Consider the following 25,141-nt stretch of genomic DNA (forward strand, 5'->3'; position numbering starts at 1 on the left):
ATTTCAGTACCTCAACAGTCTGAGGAAACTGTTTTCAGGTCTTTGAACAACAAGAGGAATCCATCCACAACAGTAAGAAAGGTCTGTCTATTCTCGTAAATGAACTTAGCGATGTGTTCTGGCAGGTTAAATGAACTTTTTCCTCTTAAACTTCAGTCAAAATAGGCTTTTTTTTTCCAAATTCTGTATCCTGTGTCATTTCATGTCCTATTCTGATCGCAGCAGCAGTCAAATTATGAGAAATTTAATCCTAAATTTCTGACTCTGTCTGAATTGAATTTGTCACCAAAGCTCCAAACCAGTATCAGTGAACGTCTCACAGTAAAATCTTTGGGTCTTTTGTCTAATCTGCTGTTTTTACTTAAGTTTTATTCTTACAGAGAAAATCAGGACTTACTGATGGGGGATGCTGGTTTCTGGAGTCCTCCTCTGCAGTTTGTGGTTTTGTTCTGCGGCGGTGGGACGGGTTTGTAGGACTGTCCGGTGGCTCGGTACATGGCCTGGACCCACAGCATCCGGTCCTGCTCGTCGTCACAGGCGAACATCACCAGGTCGCCCTCCTTCACTGCGTTAAAAAACACCCGGCCGCCCTGCAGACCTGAGGACGAGGAAAGTAAGCAAGAAATAAGGCTTTAAATGAAACAGACTCGATATAAAGAACAACCTATCTAATTAAGTTTTTGTAGCCCGGGAACCAGACGAATCTACAAATTCATATTTAATTTGCTTTGACAGATAAATTTGGTCAGCCTTCATGTTCCTGATCTTGCCTGGCCAATCACAGTCTTTTATCTAGAATGGGGTGGGCTTGATACAATGAGTGTACAGAGGAGTGCAAGCTTATTATCTGTTGAGGCATTTTTGCAAATAACAAAAGTAGCTACTGCTGATGTGAATCTGTTCCTCCTGAATCAGCTGTCACATCAGTATTTAACGAACTGGACGATATATTTTTTGCTGTACTTCCCAAAGGATCTGGAACAAGTTTAATATGACTTTCGTTATGGTTGCAGGTCTATCCAGCTGTATCCAGATGCATTTTGCTCTATGAAAATGGTGTTTGAATGGAAGATTTCCTCTGAAAAGGTCTGGATTTATCACATTTAGTCACAGGTCTGAATCCATTTTTAAATACAAGTTAATGACTATGAGCTGTTTTATTTATCTTACTGTGTATATTCTTACTTTTTACTCGACTTTACTTTTTGTTTACCTCAGATTTTACCTTCTGTACATCTCTATCAACGTTTTTCAAAAAAGTTTGACAAAGTTCATTCACGTTTTAAGCTTCAGGTCTTTTATTTTTTCCATTGTTCTTGGTGCCCAGCAGTTTTCATGATTTCTTTTCACATGTGTGATGTGCTCACCCTCATATCTACAGCAGGCTTGACTGCAAGCGCGCTGGAATGTGAGAAAATTTGTAATGAGATGGAACTTCAGCCCTGACTCACAACCTCAGATCCCACTAGAGTCAAGATGTTGACCCGCTAATCCATCTCAGAGTATTTTTCTGAACTGTTCTATACTGAATTCTCACTGGCAAACGCACACAGATCAGATTGTCAGTATGAATTCCTAAATATGATATTCTAAATTCTAATAACTACTTGAACCCCATTGACAATTCTAATAATGTAAATGATGAAAATCCATCCAGAGTCTTTCTCTGCAGCGTGTCACTGGGTTCACTCAGTATCTTCAGTTTCTATAGTGGATCTGACTTGAGATATGGAAAGACGTGAGGACCTTGTAACTGCAGTCTCACTTGACCATATGGCAGCCTTATAATTACAGTTCAAAATGCAGATCGCTTTATAATAAATTCCTCATCTTTTCATGTAATGTTATAAATGCTACACAATGGATTTGACTAATGGAGATTTTTCACCACTGTAAAATCCTCGTTTCCAGCAGTGTGTGAGCTGAGATGTGTGTTTTCCGTGCGCTGTGTGTTGCTGCAGTGTCAGGCCCTGTGTGATGATGTCAGCGGGACGGCTCAGGTGTGTGTACCTGGCTGAGGGTCGCAGTAGTCCACTGTGTAGCCCTCCAGCTGCATCAGCTCCTGAGGCTCGGCCTTCTTCTCTCTGTAGCTGCACATGGCGAACGTGTACTGACTCACCTGCAGGACGAAGACGCACACTGATGAAGCACAGAAGTCCTAAAAACACACAGGTGGATCTTTAAACTGCTCTTTTTTGTCCCACAGAACTTTAGGTTTATGTTGTTGCATGCTCTAATTTACTTTACAATATCTAAAAAAAAAAGGGTAATTCCAGTACTTTTAAACCTGTGCTCTATTTCTTTTATATATTTTTTTCAAGATTCAAGATGTTTATACAAGTACAATAATGTGAAAAACTTTGGCTGGAATGTTCAATATAAACGATAACAGTAAGTAAGAAAGAGAACCTATAATCTTTAGTTGAGATAATTTACTTTTCTTCTTCAGATAAACTTGAATCTAAAAAATGTATTTCAATATGTGGTCAGAGTTGAGCTGTGAACCTAATTTGTCATTATTTTGGTTTTAACAGAAAAGTTTAACCATCATTTACTTTCACTTACTCTATATTTCTTAGATGCAAGTTTTGGGGGTCGCTGAAAGTCCAAGATTTAAGTTTATCTAAAGAAGAGTCAGTAGTCGCCAAAACTTTTTCAAAACTTGCAAGAGTTTTTATTGCACTTATGTGTGGGCCTGAGTGTGTGAGTGCGGTGTGTGTGCACATTGTGTATTGCATATAGTTATTGCTCAAATATTGCACAAGTCTAAATGACTAAAAAGTACAATAAGTTCTGGCATTGGTCCAGTTGATCACCTCAACCGACAGCTCTGAAATGTTCTGTAACACGACTCCTGGGTGTAACTGCACCAGGGAGTAAGTACGTCCACTAAAAGTGCGTGTTTTTAAGGGTTAGTCCAGGTTCAAACTAACACTTTAAAACACCAAAGTCACACAATAACACAAACAAACTAGTTATGGCAGCAGAGGTGAAATTCTTGTTTTTGTTGTTGGAGTTTGGTGGCTTTGAATGGAGTGATATGACGGCTGTTTCTTGTTAAATAAAAACGATCTCACTCTTTAATATAAAAGTCTCTGTCTGCAGCGATCTTTTCCATAATGTTGTCAGGCACAGAATAACAATCTGTCCTTGATAGAAGCTCTTTTAGTGGATGTACTTTGACACACTCAGCTGCTTGAAGGGATTGTGTTACAGCCATTTTATCTAGTCTCATGGCTGCGGCATTCAACCAGACTAATTCCAAAACTTTTTTTTACATATTAGCGATTTAGACCCCAAAATATGTCAAAATAGGTCCACTGAAATTACCTGTCAAGCTTTATCCTCAGACTGGAGAAAGAATTTCATTTATGCTACAAAAATGTGTAGCATGTGGCACATCGACCTCTCAGGTTTCATCAGCATTCATCATTTCACAATTTTACAAACTCTTCATTTTATAACTTGAGTTTGAGACACACTGACATCAGCTTTGATAAAAAAAAAAAAGAACAAATTGATTTCCTTTACAGAAACATAAAGCTGACACTGAGTGTGTGTGAATCCGAGTCCAGACCTTCAGGTGCTTCTCAGATGAAGCTTCGCTTTGACTTGAACTGCAGCAGGTTTCAGGTGTGTGAATGTGGACCGTTATTTTGACTTGACAACCTGAGAACAATGTCGTTTGTGGTTTTCAGAACTGACAAACTATTAACCTGAAGCTTCAGGGTTTTTTTCTCTTATCTCAACATCATTTTTAAATTTTAAGGATGTCTAAGGTTACATTTATCTCATTTTGTTAAATTCAGTTGAGAAATACTCAAACCAGCGTGACATGAAGAATACTGTCTGTTCTATCTGCTGCACAGTGAAGTTAACTTTTACAACTTTTCATGTCGTGAGGCTTTTTTAACCAAACAAAAACTGCATGCACGTGTCCACTACGTGGCCAAAAGTATGTGGACAGCTGAACATTGCAGTGTCAACACCATGACCTTCGAAGTTTCTTTTGCTTTCGGTCCGTCCACCAGATGGACCTGCTGCAGGGATTTTCTCCCATTAAGACACAACAGTGTTAGTGAGGTCCAAGACTGATGTTGGGTGTTCAGGTCTGGCTCACAGTTGGTGTTCCAGGTAAACTATTTTCTCTATGGTGCTGGATTTGTGTGGACAGTGTTGTCCAGTGTCTGCATGTAGTGGCCTTATTCTCTGTTCTGTTTGTCTTCACAGTGTATAATCATGTTTTCACTTCTTCTTTAGGTTTTAGAAGTGAGCAGATGTTTCACATCCTGCAGACATTTTGGTTTGGTAGAATGAATTTATTTTTATATTTTATCAATTAAAGGACCAGTGTGCAGGATTAAGCATCATCTAGTGGCGAGCTTGCAGACTGCAAACAGCTCCCCTCATCCTCCCTTTTCAAAGGATGCAGGAGCCTACAGTGGCTGCGAAACTTGTGAAAAATGCATTCTGGGATACTGTAGAAACATGGCGGCCTCCACGGAAGAGGACCTCCACTTTCTGAAGATCTCACTCAAAGGCAACCTTTACTCTCAAAAGAGCAAAAAAACTGTCCGTTGCTGCAACTATTAAATTCTCTATATAGGTTTTTTCTGTTTATGGATTTGGAGTCTATAATTAATCGAGAGGAGCCACTGATGAATTTTAAAGGAAAAGGTGCAGAGTCATAGACAGAAGCTATGACACAAATTTGTACATTTCTAACCTGGAGAACATAAGAGTCACTTTAGACTAGGGCTGAACAATTAATCAAAATTTTCAATTTTCAATCACAGGAGGTCCAATATTTAATAAAACCCAATTTTGGTTTGTAAAATTATTGTGGTGCTGCAGAGACGTGCTGAACAACACATCAGATTCTACAGACTCAAGGAAGCATCTTTGTCGGGCTGCAACTTATGATTATTGTTGATCAATCAATTAGTTATTTGGTCCATAAAATGTCAGAAAATGTTGATCAGTGTTCCAAAGTCCAAGATGACGTCCTCAAATGTCTTGTCTTGGCCACAACTCAAAGATATTCAGTTTACTGTCAGAAACCAGAAGATATTCACATTTGAGGAGCTAAAATCAGAGAATTTGGACAATTTTCCAAAAAAAATCCACACTGATTGACTGGCTGAATATCAAAATAGCTGTCAAGTAATTTAATAGTTGAATTTAAATTTGCATGAAATGAAATGATTTGTTTTTATACATATTTTTTTACATCAGTTAGTGGGAGTCTGAGATCTGAGAGTTTCACTGTCATTATTCTGCGCATGAAAATATAATAAGTTGAACTTGTAAACAGACTTGTATCACTCAGACAAATGTGAATTTAAATTTCTGCCCTTGCTCTCAGAAGGTCAATAACTTAAAAAAAAAACGAAGTAAAAAAATGTATCAGAGAATTTCAGAGTCACATCAGCGGGACTCTTGTGCTCAGACGACGTGTAAATACCTTTTGAGTAGAGCGACTGATGTGAGATGATTTTCATTAACAACCTGAAATTGTTTTTTTCTGTTACCCTCTTTTGAAAACTCTGCTAAATCAAAAAAGGAAAGGAGAGTTTTTGAAAGAGAGTGTGAGGACGTGTTTTCTATGAAGGCTGACAGTTTGATCTAATGCATCATAAAAACACACAGACTTCTGAATAATGATGCATTTCATATTTCCACTGATGCTGGATCAAAAAAAACAAAAAAAAACCATGCTTGAGTCACATCTTTTCTTCCTCAGCCTGCAGTGCCTCTCTGGTGTTGCGACACAGTTGCCAAATCAATCGCACATCGATTATGCATCGCCTGATCTCGGCTTCATCAGCGTCTTACCTGAACGAGGACGAAATATCTTTTTTTCCAGCGTTTCCAGACTCTCTGTCCCAGAGCGTACAGGTGTCTGCAACACAAACAACAACAAGACAGCAAATTCAGGGAAAAGGATTTTACAAATTGTTAGAGGAACTTTTTAATCACCAATGATAGAGCTGAGAGCTGATAAAAGAGCAAACTTGGTCAGTCTCCAAACACCTCAGTAGAAACACAATTAAACAAACAAACAAACAAACAAACAAACAAACAAACAAAAAAACAAACAAACAGGAGTAAAAACACATCCACATGGTTTTATTTTCTATGGAAGCCGAGAACAGACGTGCTTTGCAATTATTTTTTTTAAAACGCTGTTATCTTTAGATCATAAGTTAATTATTTCATCATTGAAGGAACAAAGCTCCTTTTTCTCAAGATAACAGGTTCATTTATCTTGTTATCTGCTCAAAACAAAGGAGCATTTTAAGATAACAAGATAATTTATCATGAAACAATAACTTTTCTCACTCGCCTGTGATGTTGACACATTAATCAATAATTCTCTTGTTGCAGTTTCTCCAATGAAAGATCTCACTGGCTGAAGGAAATAATCATTAGTTGCAGCCCTAATGGTCATATTTCATTATTTCTTGAGAAATTAGACGAGATAAAGAAGACTAATTGGTAAATCAAAAAATTATCTACAGATTAATTATCAGTGAAAATAATTATACACACTTGTGTTGCCATTAAGTTGCTAATTTAACACTAATTCAAAAGAATGAGGCAAAGGATAAATTACAACAATATTGGAAAAAAGAACATAATTAAGTGGTCAAATTAAAAATTTTACTTGTTACACTGTCAAGTTTTGTAGATTTGATATGTTTGAGAGGGGAATGTTTTATTTTCATGATGTCAGTACATAAAGACAAAAACAACAAGAAGCCTTTGAGATTCATCGATGATCAGATTCGATCAGGATCCATTTTTAAGTTACTCAAAGCACATCCTTATATTTTTCTATCTCAACATCACATTACGTCTTTTCTCGTCCAGCTGTGGACGTTATTAACACATTAATTTCCTCCCCCGGTGTGAAAGTAAAAGGAGAAAGCGATGAGTCCTGAGCTGAGAGAGGCCGTGACACAGACAGCAGCTCATTGAGGAAGTCTTGAAGAAAATGGAAGAATGACCAGCGTGGCCTCTCAATCAATGGCTGCTCCCGGGCCTCCTGAAGCGTGGGATACAGGCAAGTGCAAGTGAGGAAAATCAATCGATGGCGAGACCTCTTTCTTCAGCCCTGCTGCCCGCCCTTAAAGAAAAGGCCTCCAGTCAAGGCTGCGGTGCGTCTGGACAGAGAATCTGGGCCATTCTGCACGACTCCGGGTTAACATGTGGCACCGCTCGCCGGCCACTTGTGAAAATTATTTGGCCGTCTGTCCTCCTGCAGGGTTTCAAACATCCATTCAGCCGCACGACGCCGCGGTGATGGACTGCAGACGCCAAAGAGTTCACTGCAGGCATTTAACAGTCCTCGCTGCTAAAAAACCATCCATCTTTAACTGGTCATTTAGCTGGATATTCACACTTTAAGGGTTTTTTAAAGAGTGATGAGACATTGGACTAAAACAAGGAAAAACTATAGACTAGGACTGCAACTAGTATTATTTTCATTGTCAATTCATCTGTTGGTTATTTTCTCAATTAATCCATGAGTCAATTGATTTATAAAATGTCAGAAAATGGTTTAAAAGCTCTGATCAGTTTCTCAAAACCCAAGATGACGTCAACCTCAAATACTTTGTTTTGTCCACAACGCAAAGATATTCAGTTTACTGTCGTAAAGGAACAAAGAAACAACAAAATATTCACATTTAAGACACTGGAATCAGGAAATTTTGACTCTTCTTCTTGAAAAATTACTGCAGCTCTACTGTGAACTAAACTATGGTTTTCCTTATTACAGGAATTGTCTAGAAATGAGCGCCGGTAGGTAAAAATGAAGTAGAATAAGGCAGGTCACTGCAAGAGAGAAAGAAAAAAAAAATGACATTTCTAATTAAGTGGTTAGGAAAATGGGTGATAATCTCATGAAAGAATAAAGAATATACACATTTAAAGACTAAACAAGAAAGGAGATTTCCTGATTTTTCAGTGTCACCTGCAAAAATCTTCATTGTTCCATAAATTTGTTTATTGTCTGCAAATAATTTCCACTTTGTTTTATGCTCCAAGGTCAGGATCAACCGATTATTGGAATCCAATATTCAACATTTTTACAATTTGTAATCATGTATTTTATTAATCTGACTGCCAGTAAGATAAATTAATTTAAAATGCTCTACTCTGACTGTGATGCAGCGTTTTCAGTTGACATTAAGAAATACTGATTGCTTTTCTCTACACTTTTTGTTTGATGAAAAGTTCAATTTTAATAAAAAATATGCTTAAAGGCCTCTCTGCGAAGTTTTGTGTTGCACGTTGTGCTACTCTAATTTTTAACAGCAAGATTTTAATTTGTGCTGCAAATGCATATGAGTTCTGTATATCAGTTATAGTTTTCCTTGATGACTAATAATTTGCGTATATCATGGCTCTGTCTCTTATGACATTAAATAATTTGCCATATCTGATTTCTTTCCTTGTTCATAAGAAAACTAATGTTCAAAAGTAGAGAGAAAGGACATTTTTTGCAGTGACATCTATAAATTAAGGTTATCTTTTTTCAGATTTGTGAATTTATTCCAAAATGGATCCATGGATCTTAAATATTTAAACTGGTCAGAAAGTGTTTTATGTTCTCTGGCATTGAAAAGTTGTTCTGTCTTCTGTGAAGAGAAATATTTCTCATCACAAATAGATTAGCTTATTTTTGCACATTATAGTGGGGTAAATTGTTTAGAAGAAGGGAGGTTTTTTTTTTTTTGCAGTAGTACCAGCAGAAATATTCTGTGTTAAGTGTTTTTATTTTTTAAAGAGCAGATTGTCTTGAATTGATTCTAAAGAGCTTCTTTTGTTGCCAGGTATCAAAAAGTAATTTAGTATCCTGCAAAATAAAATAATCTCACGACATTGAAAGATATTTTTATTTGTGAGTGATTTCCACTTGAAACTAGAGGGCACACTAACAATCCCATTATAATTTGTTGTGTTGACTTATTTGCTTTTGTAAAAGTGCTGTTTTCATTTTTTTTTTTTTAACATTCTTTTTGGTTGAAGAGTCTCTGACTTCTTTGTGTCCTCTCCTCCCAAAAGCAAACTTATGCTTGAAAAGGTTTTGATACCTTCAGTACGAGCAAGAAATAAAACAACTGAGCCTCACATCGCAAACAGGAGGAAGACATATATGAAATATTTTCTGCAGAAAACCATCAAGTATTTAATGTTCAGACGTGAAGAGGAGGGCTCTCGGTTTAAAACACACACACACACACACACACACACACAAAAAACAGCTCCATGATTAAAAAAGAAGCTCAGGGCTGCTCACGCTGAACAGGTGACGGGTGTCAAACACAGACAAGAAAACATCAAATGAAAATATGTTAGATGATCATCTGTGAACCAAAAATGTTTCCTGTTTGTGCACTTTCTCTTTTTCTGCCCATTTCCCTCTGGAAGTAAAATGCCTTCTTGCATCTGTCGGCCTTTTAAAGGATTCATGTCTTTAACGTCTTCAGGTTCCTTTTCATGTCTTTTCTTTTGCGGTCTGAACCCGGGAAAAGAAATAAATAATTCTTTTGTAAACAACTTTGACCAAAACGTTTTCTGTTTCTTATCTTTTTCTTTGCGTTAAGCAACACAAATTCCTGCATCGGCTTGCTTCCTCTTTGATATGCACACAGGCCCTGTTTGCCTTGTGTCAGTCTTTGATTCTCGCTGAAAACAGCATCAAATAACCTGAATGGAGAAAATATAAAAAACACAGGATGACACCTTTCAGCAGGTGAATCACAGATTGTGTCTTTAATATAGAAGAAATAACAGAGAGCAGCTGAAACATGAGAAAAAGCTGGACAGAAACCAGAGGCTAGCTGTGCTCACAGGGAGGCTAACACTGACCCCTTGTGGGGATTTTTGAAAACTGCGTCAAATATTCATCCCTCAGTCTGTAATCAGACTCCAAATGCCATTATTGATTTTTCTTATTAGTCCAATTTTTTTTATCAATTCCCTTTAGATTCCTGATCATTTTTCTGTGTGGTAAAAAAAGCAGGTCTACACAGGTTTTTTTTTTTTGTGTCAACACAACTATTTTATCATCTCTGAAACGTCAGAGCATTTGTTTTTACTTAGGTTTTCTGCATAGGAAAAAATCTGTTATTTTAACAGGATGTTTACATTGTGTAACAGACGTGCCGCTCGGTCGGGAAGCAGTGGCGCTCGTGCATAGACTGTCAAATACATGGCATTCCTGGATTTTAAGTCCATGTTGTGTAAAAAGATGTTTCAGCACATTTCTGGTGTTTCACTTGTTCTCACTTGAAATGATCATTTTACCGACATTATAACCAGCGCTGTTGTCATTATCCAAACTTTGGACCTTTTCTTCTTCATCTCCACCACGACTCCCTCCTGTCGCAAGTTTCCAGCAGCATAGATGCATGAGTCTGACATCACTGTTTGATGCAGCCGTTAGAGAAACATGCTGGCATTGATATACAGAACTGATAGGCTTGGAGGCATACAATTCTGAAGCACTGGAAAATTTGGAACCAGTTATCAAGGGGAACTGGGGTTCTCATCCCCAGTGTACAGTGTTTTAGCTAAGTTCATGGTTTTTGTCCAGTTGAAAACTGGTCACCATTCACTTACACTGTTTGGTTTCCACTGATTCCCTGTGAAACTCCAGCAGTGTTGAGCAGACTGACAAAATCAACTCGAGCCTCAGTCGGCATGAGGGTGAGTAGATGATGACTGAGTTTTCTTTTTTTTTTTAACTATCCCTTTAAAGAAGCCAATTGATGAAATGTTTATTATTCTTATAAACTGACAACAGTGCAACAATGCTGCCTTCACATGTTACTCATGAGCTTGTAGGAAGTCTGCGATCTTTCAGACAGTTTTCTCTTAAGAGGTCGTGAACACCACGAGAGAAGGGCGTTCACGTGGACTCTCCTCCTGATCACAGAAAACACAACCCCATCTGAAGGTAGCAAATCCTTGGGAAGAGTTGTGAATTCAGATGTCTTGGAAATAATCAGGAGAACCAACATGCCTGACTTCTGGCTTGATGACGCGCTGTGAAAACACTCTACAGTGTTAATCACAGACACAGAGTGTGGGCTCTGAACAGGACCAGTGTAACACAAACTGTCTCTGCATTCACATTTACTTGATTAACTCCACTGCTACACATGAGGAGATATCAGTTTGCTGCATCATGAGGGAAAAAATCCACCTTCCAACAACTTTTAAAGCCCACAAACGTCCCATAACTCTACATTCTCAAGTTGCAGCAAGTACATCTGAATTGAAAAAAAAAAACATATCCAGTATCTTTTTGTAAATTTAACTGGACACATCAAGCTTTCAGTGAGTTCAGTGTAAACTCACCTCCATCAGGTGACGTTATATAAAGAAAGGTCCTGTATGAAGGAGGCAGGTGAATGAAGAGGTCAAAAACACAGAACTTTTACCCAGGAGACTGGGGTTCAAGTCCTGTATGAAATCAAAAGTCCAAAAGTCAATGTTATATGATGTAACACACTATTTTTTAAAATATAAACCTAACTAAGTAGTTTTGTTGCCTAAATCTAACAAAACTGTGACTGTTTGACAAAGTTAACCTTTAAAATGGTCAGGTCTGTCAGCTAGTGCATCAGTATGACACGTCAAAGTCTGTGACCAAGATGTCGGCACTTGTTGCCCTGGCATGAGAACAGATTATGATTTAGCATTTTCTCCCTCCACTCAAAACTGTTATGTTCTGCTTCTTGTTGCTTCACTTGGACGTGTGAGCTTCACTGTGCAGAAAGATGTTTGTGCAGAGTTTGTTTTCACATGAATCAGCTGTAAAAGGAAAGTTTCTCTGTTCTCACTTTAAGGTTAAAACCTGCAGGACATCACAGACAGTATGGAAGCCAATCATGATCCAAGATGAAAGTCAGGGAAGTGTGATGTGAAAACTTGAACTCTCCGGGTCACAGAGGCAGTAAGTGGATATTTTAGTGAAGGACGAGACATTTTGTGTTGATTGGAGGGAGAAGATAGAATTTTGTTATGTTAATTTTGTTATTCGATAATAATTCTAATATTCAGTAGAACTTCTTATTCAATGCAGGGTATTTTTATATGTAATGTATCTGCAGTGGATCTTTAAGGAACCTCTGGTTCAGGAAAGAGTTCTCGAGTGTCTCTGACTAACTGAGCATCATGAAACGTGATCTTTGATCCTGTTGTTCTCTTTGAGTCGCTGACTTTCAGGTTTTATTTAAACTCTAAAAGCCTCACAGTATTGACAGAGATCAGCTGTCAAAATAAATTTCTCTCCTGATGAACACACTCTGTGCTGTATGGTTTCATTCACAGAAATATTTTCTCATCCTCGATGATTTGTGGGTTTGAAAATTGTGATTTGCTGCCATCTTATGGCAGAAAGTAAGAACTGCACAACCTGCACACTGTTATACATATTAACAGATTTAAATCTGAAACTGTTTCGTGATAAATCTTTTGTTGCTTAATAAAATGAAAAAGTAAAATTGTAATTGTTTAATTTTTGGCTAATTTAAGAAATTCTTGTTAAAAACAAATTGGATGAATGATAAAAATCAGTTATAAAAACCAAAAACTAATCCTGTAAATCGGCAGCCCTCTGCAGGATCATCAGGACAACATCATCTTAAATCAGCATTTTGAGGGATTTACAAAATTGTAGTGAAAATCAGTTGCTATCATTTTGAGGAAACAACTTCAAAATGACAAAAGTGTTGTACAACTGCATCTGAAAGTGTCACAGATAAAGAATAACATAAGATGCTGGTTATCAAAAGGTAAATTTGCAAAAGAGAAATCAGATTTTAAACAGTTTAACTGCAGAAACACATCTGGTTACAGAGAACAGATGTGGTTGTGTGTTCAGCTCTGTGTTGATCACTTGACCACTGCCTTTTTAATACAGGGTTTACATACATGGTGCTGCTGATTGGGTGACTTCTCTGACACGCCCATCAAACAAGAGAAAATGTACTTCAAAGCCCGATGCACGTTGTTTTCAGACTGAACTTGGCCTCCGGTTACAACACAGACATGTGTGACGTGACGCGACCAGCGGGCGTCAAGGAGCCAAACATCTGCTTACAACTCAGAGAAGGCGACTTGTTTTTAAAAAAAAACGGATGACAGATGATGCTCAGAGTGACTGAAATCTACGAGGTCATTTCACTTTTCTGCCTGACGTCAAGTTAAATATAAATATTGATATCTTAACCTCTGGGATCTTTAATCCCGCAGGCAGTATAAAACACAGAATTCTCTTTGTAAACTCAGTGACTTTTTGCTCTAGAAATATTAAAAACTCCAAAACCTTTAACAGTCTACTTTAAAATGCACGTACAAAAAAGGAACGACACGCACATTTCAGCCTCTGATTCAGAAAGAAGCTCTTTGTGGTCCACTCATCTGCAAACAGCACAATTCATATGATAACAGCATTCAGAGGTCTTTATTGGATAATCATGAGGCGAGAAAAAAAGTGAAAATGCTCAGTTTGACGGCTATAAACAAGAGGCGGGTCCAGACAGTGGGGGCGGGCGCCGTGGCTTTGAGAAAAATATAATGTCACTGCAAAGTTCTGACTGTCACGGTCTTGAGGTTTAGTCCTGGTCCTCCCTCATGTGTCTTGACTGTTGTTTCCTGTTCCTTGTCTTTTTAGTCCTTGTGTTTCTCTGTTTCTGTATCAGTTTGTCGTCGATCTTTGGGGTGATCCACTGTGTTTCCGGCTTTTGTTGCATTTAGTTTTGTTTTTGGACTTTTGTTTCTCGTTTGTCCTTCTTGCATTTGTTTGTTTTTTGTTCTCTAGTTTGATCTGCCGGCCTCACAAGTAAGCTTTCTGTATATTGTGTCTTGAGACACATTATAAACCATTTCTGCTTCGCCCCGTCTCCATTTTGGGGTCCAGCATGTTTTATTTTACACATTTTGACACAAACACTTGTCAAACCACATGGAATTTCTGGATGATCTAGTCAGCTATTTGTAGCCAACATCTGTTTATTCGTTTCAGAGCTCAGTGCCAGAAATGTTTATGAGTTTTGTTTTTATAATATCTCAGCATCTCTGTCACTTTTTTTTCTTCCACAATATGAACAGCATGAAATACAGCCATTCACATCCAAAGCAGGCCGTCAGTTTCACAGAACTTTACTGCATTAACATGAAACAAAAAACAAAAAGCAGGGCTGAAACCATCGATCGTCTTCCTGATCATTAATCAGCCAATCAGTCCACCAAATGCCAGAAAATACTGAAAAATATTGGTGCCTTTCTGAGCCCAAAACGATGCCCTCAAACGCCCCCACCTGTTCACAACCCAAAGACACCCGGCCCACCGTCACAGAGAGGACCAGAACAAGCAGCAAACACTCACATTACAGAAGCTGAAACCTTTGTAAGAAAAATAAAAAAAAACTTGATTTAAACAAAAAATAGATGAATGACATTCTGCTCACAGATGTGGCACTTTAGGATCAATGTGTTTAAGGCTGGTTAAATATCTCTGGGAATTTTATACTGCAGCACTAAAAGTCCGACAGACTCCAGATCAATAAACTGTAATGCAGTTGATGCATAAATGTGAATTCATGGTTTATATTGTGTTAATATACATCCAACTAACAAGCTGCTGTAATCTCATCCTCTCAGTGTTTCTACTTCCTTTATTTGACCAGCAGGTGAAGCTCTCAGCCTGCAGATACGCTTCAAACCAAACCCTGACGCAGACAGACACACTGCGAGACTACTGAGTCTGAGATTCCTGGACAGGCTGCCGAGGACAGCTGTCTCTGCGGACAGAACGAAGCTGGACTCCCCTCTGTCAGCGGCAGAGAGACCGACCTAAACTGTTGTCCATCACAGACACGGTGCGTCCCAGCCTCTGCAGAGGAGTTTGTTCAGAGGCAGACTGCAGTCTCAGTCCTGCTCTGCAGACAGACTCAGGAAGTCTTTGTCCTCCACCCTCAGGCCATACGACGCCACACCTCCTCCACTCCACAGATGATGGAGTGAAACTGATTCAATGTTTACCTGCATTTTGTTGATAGATATGTTGTTCATATATCTTTAATCTGTATTTTATTTTATATTGTCTAAAAAAATCATTATTCCTGCACTATTTTTACTATTTAATTACTTTTTAATTATCTTACATCTGCAGTATCTTCATTAGGTCTCTACTGCATGAATAATGTATGCACTGTAATTTTTTATCATAAAATAGACCAAGTAAAGATAATTTGAAGAGGTTTTTCTGAGGTAAACTTTAGGATCCCTTAAAGCAACACCAGGCTGTAATGGTGAAGAACTGAAGAACATAAGTTTGTTTGTCTGGACGTAACCTTAGGGTACCGTTGTGTTACGAGTGTCAGCAAACTTTACATCAATAAATCTATCAGAACAAGATAGTGAGTCACATTTCAGTGTTTGATCATTTGTGTTATATTTAAAGGCTTGTTTTCAGTTTCCTGTGTCTTTCTGACAGACAGCATGTTGCAACCATTTGCAACCAGGTTACAGAGACAGATGTCTGTAGCGCTTCTGCTCCGTTTTTATTCATACATTCCTCTGAGTTTTGCACGACTAGTTTTCCAACAGGATCAATGACGTATCTTCTCTAATGTTTTGATTTTTTTAGGTTGGTGTTTTTCTCTTATAGCAAATTATAATGTTTTTATAAGCATGAGGGATCTGTTGTGTTTAGATGGAGGATGTTATAACTTTACATTTCTGTTTAGTTACAGACTGATATGTTCAACAAGGAAACCAAAACTGTGCAGCTTTGTTTCGGCAGCTGATAAACTCACGGTTCTGTTACTCCAGCTGACTTCCTGGATCTTATTACGTTCTAACAAGACCTGAAACAACACAAACACACCAACAAAGACTTTTGCATTTGTTTAAAGCAGGACTGTTTTCTGTTATAATAGTTTTGAATTTTAAATTTGTTTCTGTTTGATTATGGCGATGACTTACATTTGATTTCAGTTTAGTTTTAGTTTTTTAGTTTTTGAGTGTGTTTGCTAGTTTCAGTTTTTATTTAGTTTCAGTTCACAGCATTTTTCCACTGCTTATTTTTGTTTTCATTTCAGTTTTACTTCATGATATTAACTCAATGCTCACAGTATCAGAATAAAAACAATCACAGTTTCAATTTTCTAATCTGTTTTCTGTTTTGTCTCCTGTTTCCACAGAAAATAATGGCCCTGCTGTTGGCTGTCAAACTGTCTTCATCCAGGATGATATCATCGAGCAGCAAGTCATGAACACTAACAGGGAGTCTTTGATTAAAAGAGCCTCTGTGGTAATTTTGTTTTTTTATTCATGGCTAATATCTTGCAAAAAAAGTTGGATTTTAAATTCAAGTTGCAGCTGAAAGAACAGACTGATGTGGAAGGTCTTAAAACGCCAGAACAAAAAAAGACACATACACAGTTAAGTCATCTGTCATTGGCTGAATTCATCCTTCACTTCCTCATAATTGAATCGATAATAACTAGTTGACAGCGGGAGAAATGTAGATGTTAGTTCAAAGGTTTCTAAAATTATGAAGCAGAAGACAAACAGAGCTGAGAATGAAGCAGCTCAGGAAACTTTATCGCAACATAGCCCACTGCAATTTTCAAATCACAGGAGGCTCAATGTTTGTTGAAGGCAAAATCTGTGTCAAAATACAATTTTAGACTAAATCTTGTGCTGCACAGATGTCCTGAACTGCACATCATAGTCAACAGACTTGAAGCTGCTGTAATTTAGTTATTTTTGGAGGTATTTGTACTTTCCTGAGTATTTTTTCTGGTCTATAGTTTCATTTTTAATCAAAGCAACTACAAAGAGTTTTTAACTGGTTGTGAAAGTGTCTCAGTTTATTCCTGATGCTGCTATATGACGTTAACAAGACCATCTGCAAGAAGATGGTCCTCCAAAATCAACACAATATGAAAGTTCTTTGTAGTACCTTTCAGAAAACATCTTTGTTTGGTACAGATCCCTGCAAAAATCACGCCACAATCCAAAAACATTGCATTCAACCTAATATTGCAAGTCATATCACATATTTGTCAGCCCGAATTTCAAATAAGACTCTGTCTACTCCTGGAGGACCAGACCCTGTGACCCCTGCAGACTCACCCGCTGTGCTTCATGTTGGGGGGTTTGTCCATGCGGACGGCCAGTTTGATCTTCAGTTCCGTGTCCTGGCTGTTCTTGGGGACGACCATCCGGTGGAACTCGGCCTGTTTCGGCCCGTTCGTGGTCGGATTCAGGACCACCTGAAGAGGGGCAGGGGACAGAAGGGGGGGGAGGGGGGGGGGAGTGTCACAAAGATCCAGAGTCTGTAAGTTCTCCTGTAAACTCTTTCCTGCTTTGCCATTTCAACAACATCAACAAATATCCATAAGTTTCCATCAAAGATCCCTACGACAAATCTTTTATGCACCGATCAGATCCATCTTTTTTATCAGGGCAAATTCTGGGATTGTTACCTGGATCAGTTGTAGGTCCTGATGTCACAGATCCACATTGAATAAAGTTTCTTTATCAACGATATAATAAAATTCAATGTTTACACGATCAGTTAAAACTCTTAAAAAGAGTCCTGCATCCCTATTTTGTAGTCTGTGACCTCTGACACAACCTTGGAACCCATCAGCTGACGAGGATTCAGACAAAGTTTTGTGGTCTCAGGTGCAGCCACCGGATGTTTGCACAACAGATATCTGGGCCAAGACTTCCTCTTCCATGTGCCAGTCCCTGTTTGCGGTCCGATTAGCAACTTGAGATGTGATAACAGAGTTGAAACGCTACTAACAGATATCTGTATTTGAATGTTGATATATATTTTCAAAAAAGCAAATACAAAGCTAAAGTTGCATCAGACAATAGCTTAGTTTGGAAATCCAAAATCTTATCCTTTGCCTACAATTCCTGCATCCATGTGTAGATATCTGTTTATAGAGATGAGCTATAAGGAAAAGTAGAACCGGAACAAGTTTGTATTTATTGCTGTGGTTGTTTCATTGAGAGTAACAGCTGTAGACTCTCATTTTGATGGTAATTAGTGGCGGAAATGGACAGAATTTACAGGAAAAAGTGGAAATCCACCTTTTTTTATTCCCCCAATTCACTTCTGGACAAATTGTTGGTTGTGGTTCATTTTCACACTGAGATGAACCGTCTGATAATCACAAAAGAAAGTCAAACAGCAGCTCTGAGCCCCCTGAGAGTCTGCCAACAATCAACCAGAGCTCATTTTATTTACTTTGTCTTCAGTGTCCTTCATCTGTCTTCCTACCACACACACACACACACACACACACACACACACACACACACACACACACACACACACACACACAATACAGCACAACACCTCACACACAAACAGACTGAAGTACCTTCTACTCAATCAGGATTTTGCTTACACAAAATGATTTTGTGTGTTTTTGTGTGACTCACGTTAACCTCTAACACCATGAAGGACGTCTGAAACTTCCTGAACTTTCTGAACTCCCTCGCCGACTTCACACACGTCTCACCGTCCAATCAGAATCAGTCAGTAATTAACTGGTTTAAACCCTCACTGATGGTCTTATTTCTCCGGGGGAGTTAACAGCTGATTTTAATATTTCATCAGCTCCTCGGTGATTCTGAGCCTGTCCTGCTTTAAAGATTTTTTTTTTTTTAATCTCTGTGTAATTAGTCTGTAAAGATCGTCCGTCTGTAAATGTCCTGTCATGTCTGAATAACGCCAGAGGGAACTTTAAAGGCTAACTTATCCCTGAATGACAAAAAGCCATCACTTTAACAGCTTGATGAAGGCAGCAGTGTTACATATTCTGTGTCTCACAGGAACTTCAGCTGCCTTTGACTTATCACTTCAGATCTCTCCGTAATAAAAACAGCCCTGAGAGGCCACTTTTTCAGCCAGCTGACTGATGTCCTGTCTTTGGACAGAATCTCACGGTTTTTAAAATCCTCACTAGAAACCTCAAAATTAATCCACATCTAAAATATATTTAAAGGACCAGTGTGCAAGATTCACAAGAATTTATTAGCAGAATATGGCAGGAATGCAATATAATCCTCATAAGAAGAAACTTAGACAGTTATTTCACCAGTTTTACAGCACAAAGAACTACTTATTTTGATATGGGGCTTACACTAATCATTAGATAACACTAAATATTACAAAAACTTTATTTAAAGGTTTTGCTTGTGACAAAGGAGGGACTGGATCCAACAGAATATGTGTCGATTCCAGTCTGGGAGCTCCCTGATCCTTGTTCTGGCAAGATCCAGCAAAAAAAGAAAGAAAGGGGGATTAATTCTGATTAAATCATTTGTTCTGCACCGTGTTTTATCAGATCAGCTGTGTGTCTGCATGAGAAAAGCAAAAGGCATGCAAGTGAAAATATCGCAATACTTCATTAACTAATTTTTTAAAAAATGGATTAAATGAAGTAAAGAAGATTAATGGAGTAAAGTGTTACTTTAACATCTGCAAGATATATACCAACAGGCTTCATTCTCTATAGGCACAATGAACAGAAATGTTTCAAAAACATCCCACCTGCTCATAAGTATGTTTTCATTGTTTTATGATCAGCTGTTATCTTAGAATGAGTCCTTCATATCTACAGACGGAGCAGCTTCTCTTCCAGAGAGCCGCCATGTCACCACTAGATGCCACTAAATCCTACACACTGGTCCTTTAAGATTTCCATCAACACAGCGTGCACTTTCAGGACCACTGACTCCAGACTGTTAGCATCCGTCTCTCTGAGCTGCTCAGAGAGACGGATGCATTTTTTTTAGAAGAGGCTGGAGCAGTGGTCGGACCCGTTTTTTATGATTCAGTAACGACCTCGGACATATTTTATGGCTATTTCATTATTTTACATTACCAACTATAATTAACCCAAATAGTGAGCACAATAATTACAGAAAGTTTAAGGAAAATAAGCAATTAGGATGAATTCTGAGGAGATTATTTCCTGGATGTTGCATCAGAGATTAGTTTTCCTGTCATGTTTGGAAACTCAGGAACTTTTTTTTTAAATCTCCCTGATGCTCAGCCATTGTTCTATTGGCTCTTTGGTTGTTTTAACTGAGTACTTTTCTAATGCAGCATAAAGTTGTTTAGCAGAGAGTGAAGGTTCTGTGAACATAAGTTTGTGTTCTGGTCTTATCCTGTAGGAATGTTTTTTTTATATCTCAAATAATAACATAACATAAACTTTGAAAATAACAAGTTCATTGAGTTTTATTTTCTATTTCTTAGTTCTCTAGTTCCATGAAACTGTGATAGAAGCCAACAGTATGTACTGAATATATAATTGTTTTTAAATTAAAACAAAAAGGCCTTGGGACCCCTGTGAGGTTTTGATGATGGGTTGGGAACCCCAGGTTGGACCACATTCTGGTCTATGTAAGTGGACAATAAAACAGCTACAGTTATTTAAACATCCTGCTGCACCAGTGCTGACCAAGACCAAACACAGAGTACACCTTTTTTAAAAGTCTTGACACTGGTTCGTTTTCCTATTAATTTTAAAACTCTTTCACTGATTTATAAAGCACACGGCCTCAGACCAGACCACCTCTCACAGATGTTTCTGGTTTATGAACCAGGAGGAATCCTCAGATCCTGTGCTTCTTCTCTTTTTGCTGTTCTACAGAGCAGAGCAAAAACATTTGGTGATGCTGCCTTCAGGCACGAAGGATCAGAGAGGCCTTTAAACATCAACTAAAAACCTATTAGAGCCGAGCAATTAATCAAAATATTACTGAAATCACGATATCCAAATCACAGGTGGTGCAATCTTTTGATAAAAGATGAACCTTCATAAATGAACATGAACATGCGTGTTTGTTTGGTAATCATCTTTTTTTCTCAGTGAAAATCAAATGCAAAAATTACCATTACCACTAAAACTGATAAAAATGATTTGTTTTGTGTTTCTTTCAGCCCTAAGGCCAAGTCGTTAGTCTTCTATGTTGTGGTTTATGATCTTATGATTTTAACATTTATACTTATTTTTGTATTTTATATATTATAATATATATATATATATATATATATATATATTTTAATCCTATCAACATTTTATTAAATCTAATTTATACAGTCTGTGTTTTGTCAGTCGCTTGTGAAGCCCTTGATTTGGTTTGTTTGAAAGGTGCGATATGAATAAATTTTGATTGATTAATTAATTTCTAAAATCCTGAGTCCAGCTCCGCGGTCACATGACTCCCAGAGACACGAAAGGATTCAAAAGCGACCAGAAGAGAATCATATTATCAGCTGCTGAGAAACACTTGAGTTAAACGTCTGAAGCTTCCTTTGAAGCACTGAGTCATTAATGCTTTCATCATTTCTCCAAAGACTTCAATTCACACAAAAAGTCAATTCTTACAGAAACCTCACCTCCAAAAGTCTCCAAAAGATGTGCTTTTAAAAAAAGCTGTGTATTTATATTCGTGCTGATGCTGACTGAGCTGCTGCTGTCAGAACTAAGAGGCTGTAAAAGTGATGAGTTTTTTCACTCTGCTGCTGATAACAACACAGACGGAGGACTACAATCATGTTTGTCCTCATATAAAAATACAACCCTGTCAGTTTATTAGTTCAGTAGTTAATTGGCTCATTATTCAGGAAGACAGTTTTTTGATTGGTTAATTTCCTCTTCAGTTTAACTGCAGAGAGATCAAACAAAGTTAAGTGTTTAAAATGATCTAATACAGACTGAAATAAAGAGACAAGTTTAGACAGAACTGTTGCAGTTCACCAAGTCATATTTCAGCTTATTATTTCTGTCTTTCATCTGTCCGTACTTTGAATACTGATCAAATATCGAGGTGTGTTCAAGTTATAAAACTCTAATTGCAGATTTTTTTCTTTTTATGCAGGTTTCAGGTGCATTTAAGATCAGATCTGATGGAGAACAGATACATATCAATGTAGGAATTCATTCATGAGCAATTTGTTTGTTATTTGAAGCAAACAGTATTTTAGTTACAACCTGATCGATTGACCTCTGATCTGATACAGGTCATAAATAAATATGAGAATTTAAATTGAGTGTTTTTTGTGTGTTTGTGTTTGTGTTAAAGTGTAGGTGGAGTCTCACTCGGCCCAGCTCCTTGTCCTCCAGAGCCAGGACCCCGGTGCTCTCTGTGAACAGCTTCACTTTGACTGAGGGCAGAGGGTGAGTCGTGGTGAAGTCCCCCTGCGTCCCCCACCTGAAACACAAAAGGGTCCTCTTTAAATCCGGGCAGTCACTGTGTGCTTTTATTGATCTTGTACGTCATGTTAAAACTCACACCGCACAAATGGGCCTTTCTGAACGGCCACAACCTACAAGTTTTTTTTGCTCACACTTAACGGATCAATGTAGGCATTGAACGTAGGCATAGAAGCCCCGGTAATGTTGAAAAAAGTGAGAAAGGCAGCGTTGCTTTGTGCAACTCCTCTGGGAAGAGAAAGAAAGAAGAAAAAAAGTTTGCAGATGGGCAGAAGCTGCAGACAGTATGATGTGTCTGTCTGTCCTGCTGCTAAGTTCAGTTTTATATAACAGCAGTCTCTGTGTAGACAACGAGTTCAAGTGAAATACTACTTCAATATTACTAAGACAAACTAACTACAGTTTGTAACTGGTCTTTTGACAGCAGCCATGTGGGAGATCTGACTCTAGAGCTGCTCAAACTGCAGTCGATCAAAATCTCTGCAAGATACATCATTATTTATTAACCAGCCGTTATGACCTTACTCAAACTAAACATGGGCATTTTGAGATAATCACATGGGCCAGTGCTTCTGCTCATGAGGCCAGTAAACCAAAACTGTCTGCAGACACATCTGCAAACAGCCGTGTCAGCGCGGCTGCTGTGGAACGATGTTAGCGCTTCGGCTTTGGAAGTTGAGGAAATCGGTGAAAAAGTTCATTTTGAGCCTTAACTTGAGCTATAACTCTGTAAACATTTGTCTCAGTCACCATCATCTTTTCTAGATGTTAACACAATTCTCCTGTCATCCTAAACCACAGCAACTCTGATCTAAAACTGTAGCATTAAATATATATTATGCTCCCTATATTTAAAATATTGCTACTCTTCTCTCCCTTAAATACCAGTAAAGTTTTAAAATCTACAGCATAACTCAGTGAATTATTCTATTTCATTAATAAATAAAACAGCATGTTTCTGGCAAGGATAAAAATGTATATTAGATGTTAATGTGCATGAAATAATGGAATTATACATGACTTTTCTTTGCTTTGACATTGGCATTATATATCATCCACAGGCCTCCCTGCTCTTTAAATATCAGCATCATCAGTGCTGTAGCTTCAAACTACATTTCTGTGGTTTGGAGTTTAGTTTCACTCCTGTTTGAACCTTCATTTGAATGAGAGCTGTGTCATGATACTGCTGATGCACACACAACAATCTCTGCTTCACATTAAAACCAGCATGAGGCTTTTATTGTGAAAATGTCAAGTGTTTGAAGCTGTGGTTAGCAGCGTTTTGTTAGCGGTCGGCTAATCAGTTTGAAATAATTCAGGAGGGAATAATAGAAGACAGCCACACTGAGCTGTAATCTGAACATCTGCAGGAGACAGGTGTTTAATCTGAACCAGCACAACTCCAACTCATCAGCAAAATGAACAAACCACTTGGCACCGGCACCTTTCCAACATGAAAAAATGCTTAAATGTTTCAGCACCAGGAGAAGGACCAGTAGCCTGTGTTGAAGAATATTTTGTGGTATTTTTTTTCTTTGTGGAACGCTGCCAATGTGGGGTTTGCTTTGCATATCGACAATCTCATGCATGTTTTACACCTCAAGCTCAAGACAGAGAAAGTTTTCATAATTTTGGCTCAACTGTAAACGGCCTTTTTTTCTTCATCTTAACTGGAAAAACATGTTGTGAAAAAAATCACCAGTTTCTTCTAAACTATCAGTCAAATTCCTGTATGTGTAAAGGACAGAGCTGTGCTTCATTCTGTATCTCTAACAGCTTGTTACACCTAGTTTTAAGTTTTAATGAATTGTTTTGACTGACTGTGTTTATTGCTTTCTCCGACATGTACAACATTTGTCAGGCTCAGCTGAATCTTGGCTGATATTTTCCAGATTTGAAATCTCTCAGGGAGAGCTGAGCTTGTGAGATTCAGTCAGGCTTTGTGACGATGCCAGTTTTTAAGTCCTAAAATTCTCATGAGCCCAACAATCAGAGAGCCTTCATGTCTGAATCTGGTTATGTCACTGTTTTTGTTCTCAAAAGCATGAATAAAATCCCAAGTGTAGCTACAACGAGGAAATGAATATAATGTAGTCTTATTAAATTTGCAGGCTCGAAACCCCACAGGATGAGGCGTTTTCAATTTTTATTGCAGACACTCAGACATGACAGACTGAAAAGTTAACTTACACCCTGGACACTTCATGGCATAAAAACAGACAACCATTCACGCTCACGCTGGGCAATTTAGATTCACATTTTAACCTGTTAACCTGCATGTGTTTGGACTGTGGAGGAAGCCGGAGAGAACCCACGCAGAAACGGACAGAACACGCAGACTCCACAGAGTGAAGGTCCTGCACCAACCACAAACTCCCCAGCCTTCCTGTGAGGCGACAACTGCTTAGTTGATATTTTGCAGATTTTAAATCTCTCAGGGAGAGCTGAGCTTGTGAGATTCAGTCAGGCTTTGTGACGATTAAAGTTTTTAGGTCCCAAAATTCTCATCAGCCCAACAGTGAGAGCCTTCTCATCTGAATCTGAGAACGATGCTGTTTTTATTCTCAAAAGCATGAAGACAGTGTAGCACCGAAATAAATATAGTGTGCACCTCAGATCTTTAGATTTACAGGCTCCAAACTCCACAGGACGAGCTGATTTCAGTCTTTTCTATTGCAATCAATTGGACATGATGGAATGCAAAGTTAACTTACAGAAGAAGTCACCCTGCCAACTTTGCTGTAATAAGATCACATCAGGTCTTAGTCACAGATCCAGAGGCAGTAAACAGTCCCATCAGTGTCGCCTGTTGTCAAGAATCACTTACTGTTCATCTCACAGGGACTCTAATGGAGCAGAGTGAC

General features: G+C 38.2%; 1 protein-coding gene across 1 annotated transcript in view; it reads right to left on the reverse strand.

Annotated features, from left to right (window-relative positions):
* The window catches only part of cadps2 (Ca++-dependent secretion activator 2), a 271,647-nt gene that overhangs the window by 123,956 nt on the left and 122,550 nt on the right, over window positions 1–25,141 (reverse strand). Inside the window, exons 7-11 of the mRNA XM_084733727.1 lie at window positions 22,164–22,275; window positions 17,164–17,303; window positions 5,836–5,902; window positions 2,011–2,119; window positions 398–598 (exon numbers count right to left, since the gene is read on the reverse strand). Of these exons, the coding sequence (XP_084589853.1) occupies window positions 398–598; window positions 2,011–2,119; window positions 5,836–5,902; window positions 17,164–17,303; window positions 22,164–22,275 (629 nt within the window). The remainder of the gene's footprint in view (window positions 1–397; window positions 599–2,010; window positions 2,120–5,835; window positions 5,903–17,163; window positions 17,304–22,163; window positions 22,276–25,141) is intronic.

The sequence above is a fragment of the Lutjanus erythropterus genome, chromosome 13 (genome assembly GCF_056507025.1).
Source record: "Lutjanus erythropterus isolate fLutEry1 chromosome 13, fLutEry1.hap2, whole genome shotgun sequence".
NCBI classification, from domain to species: Eukaryota; Metazoa; Chordata; class Actinopteri; order Lutjaniformes; family Lutjanidae; genus Lutjanus; species Lutjanus erythropterus.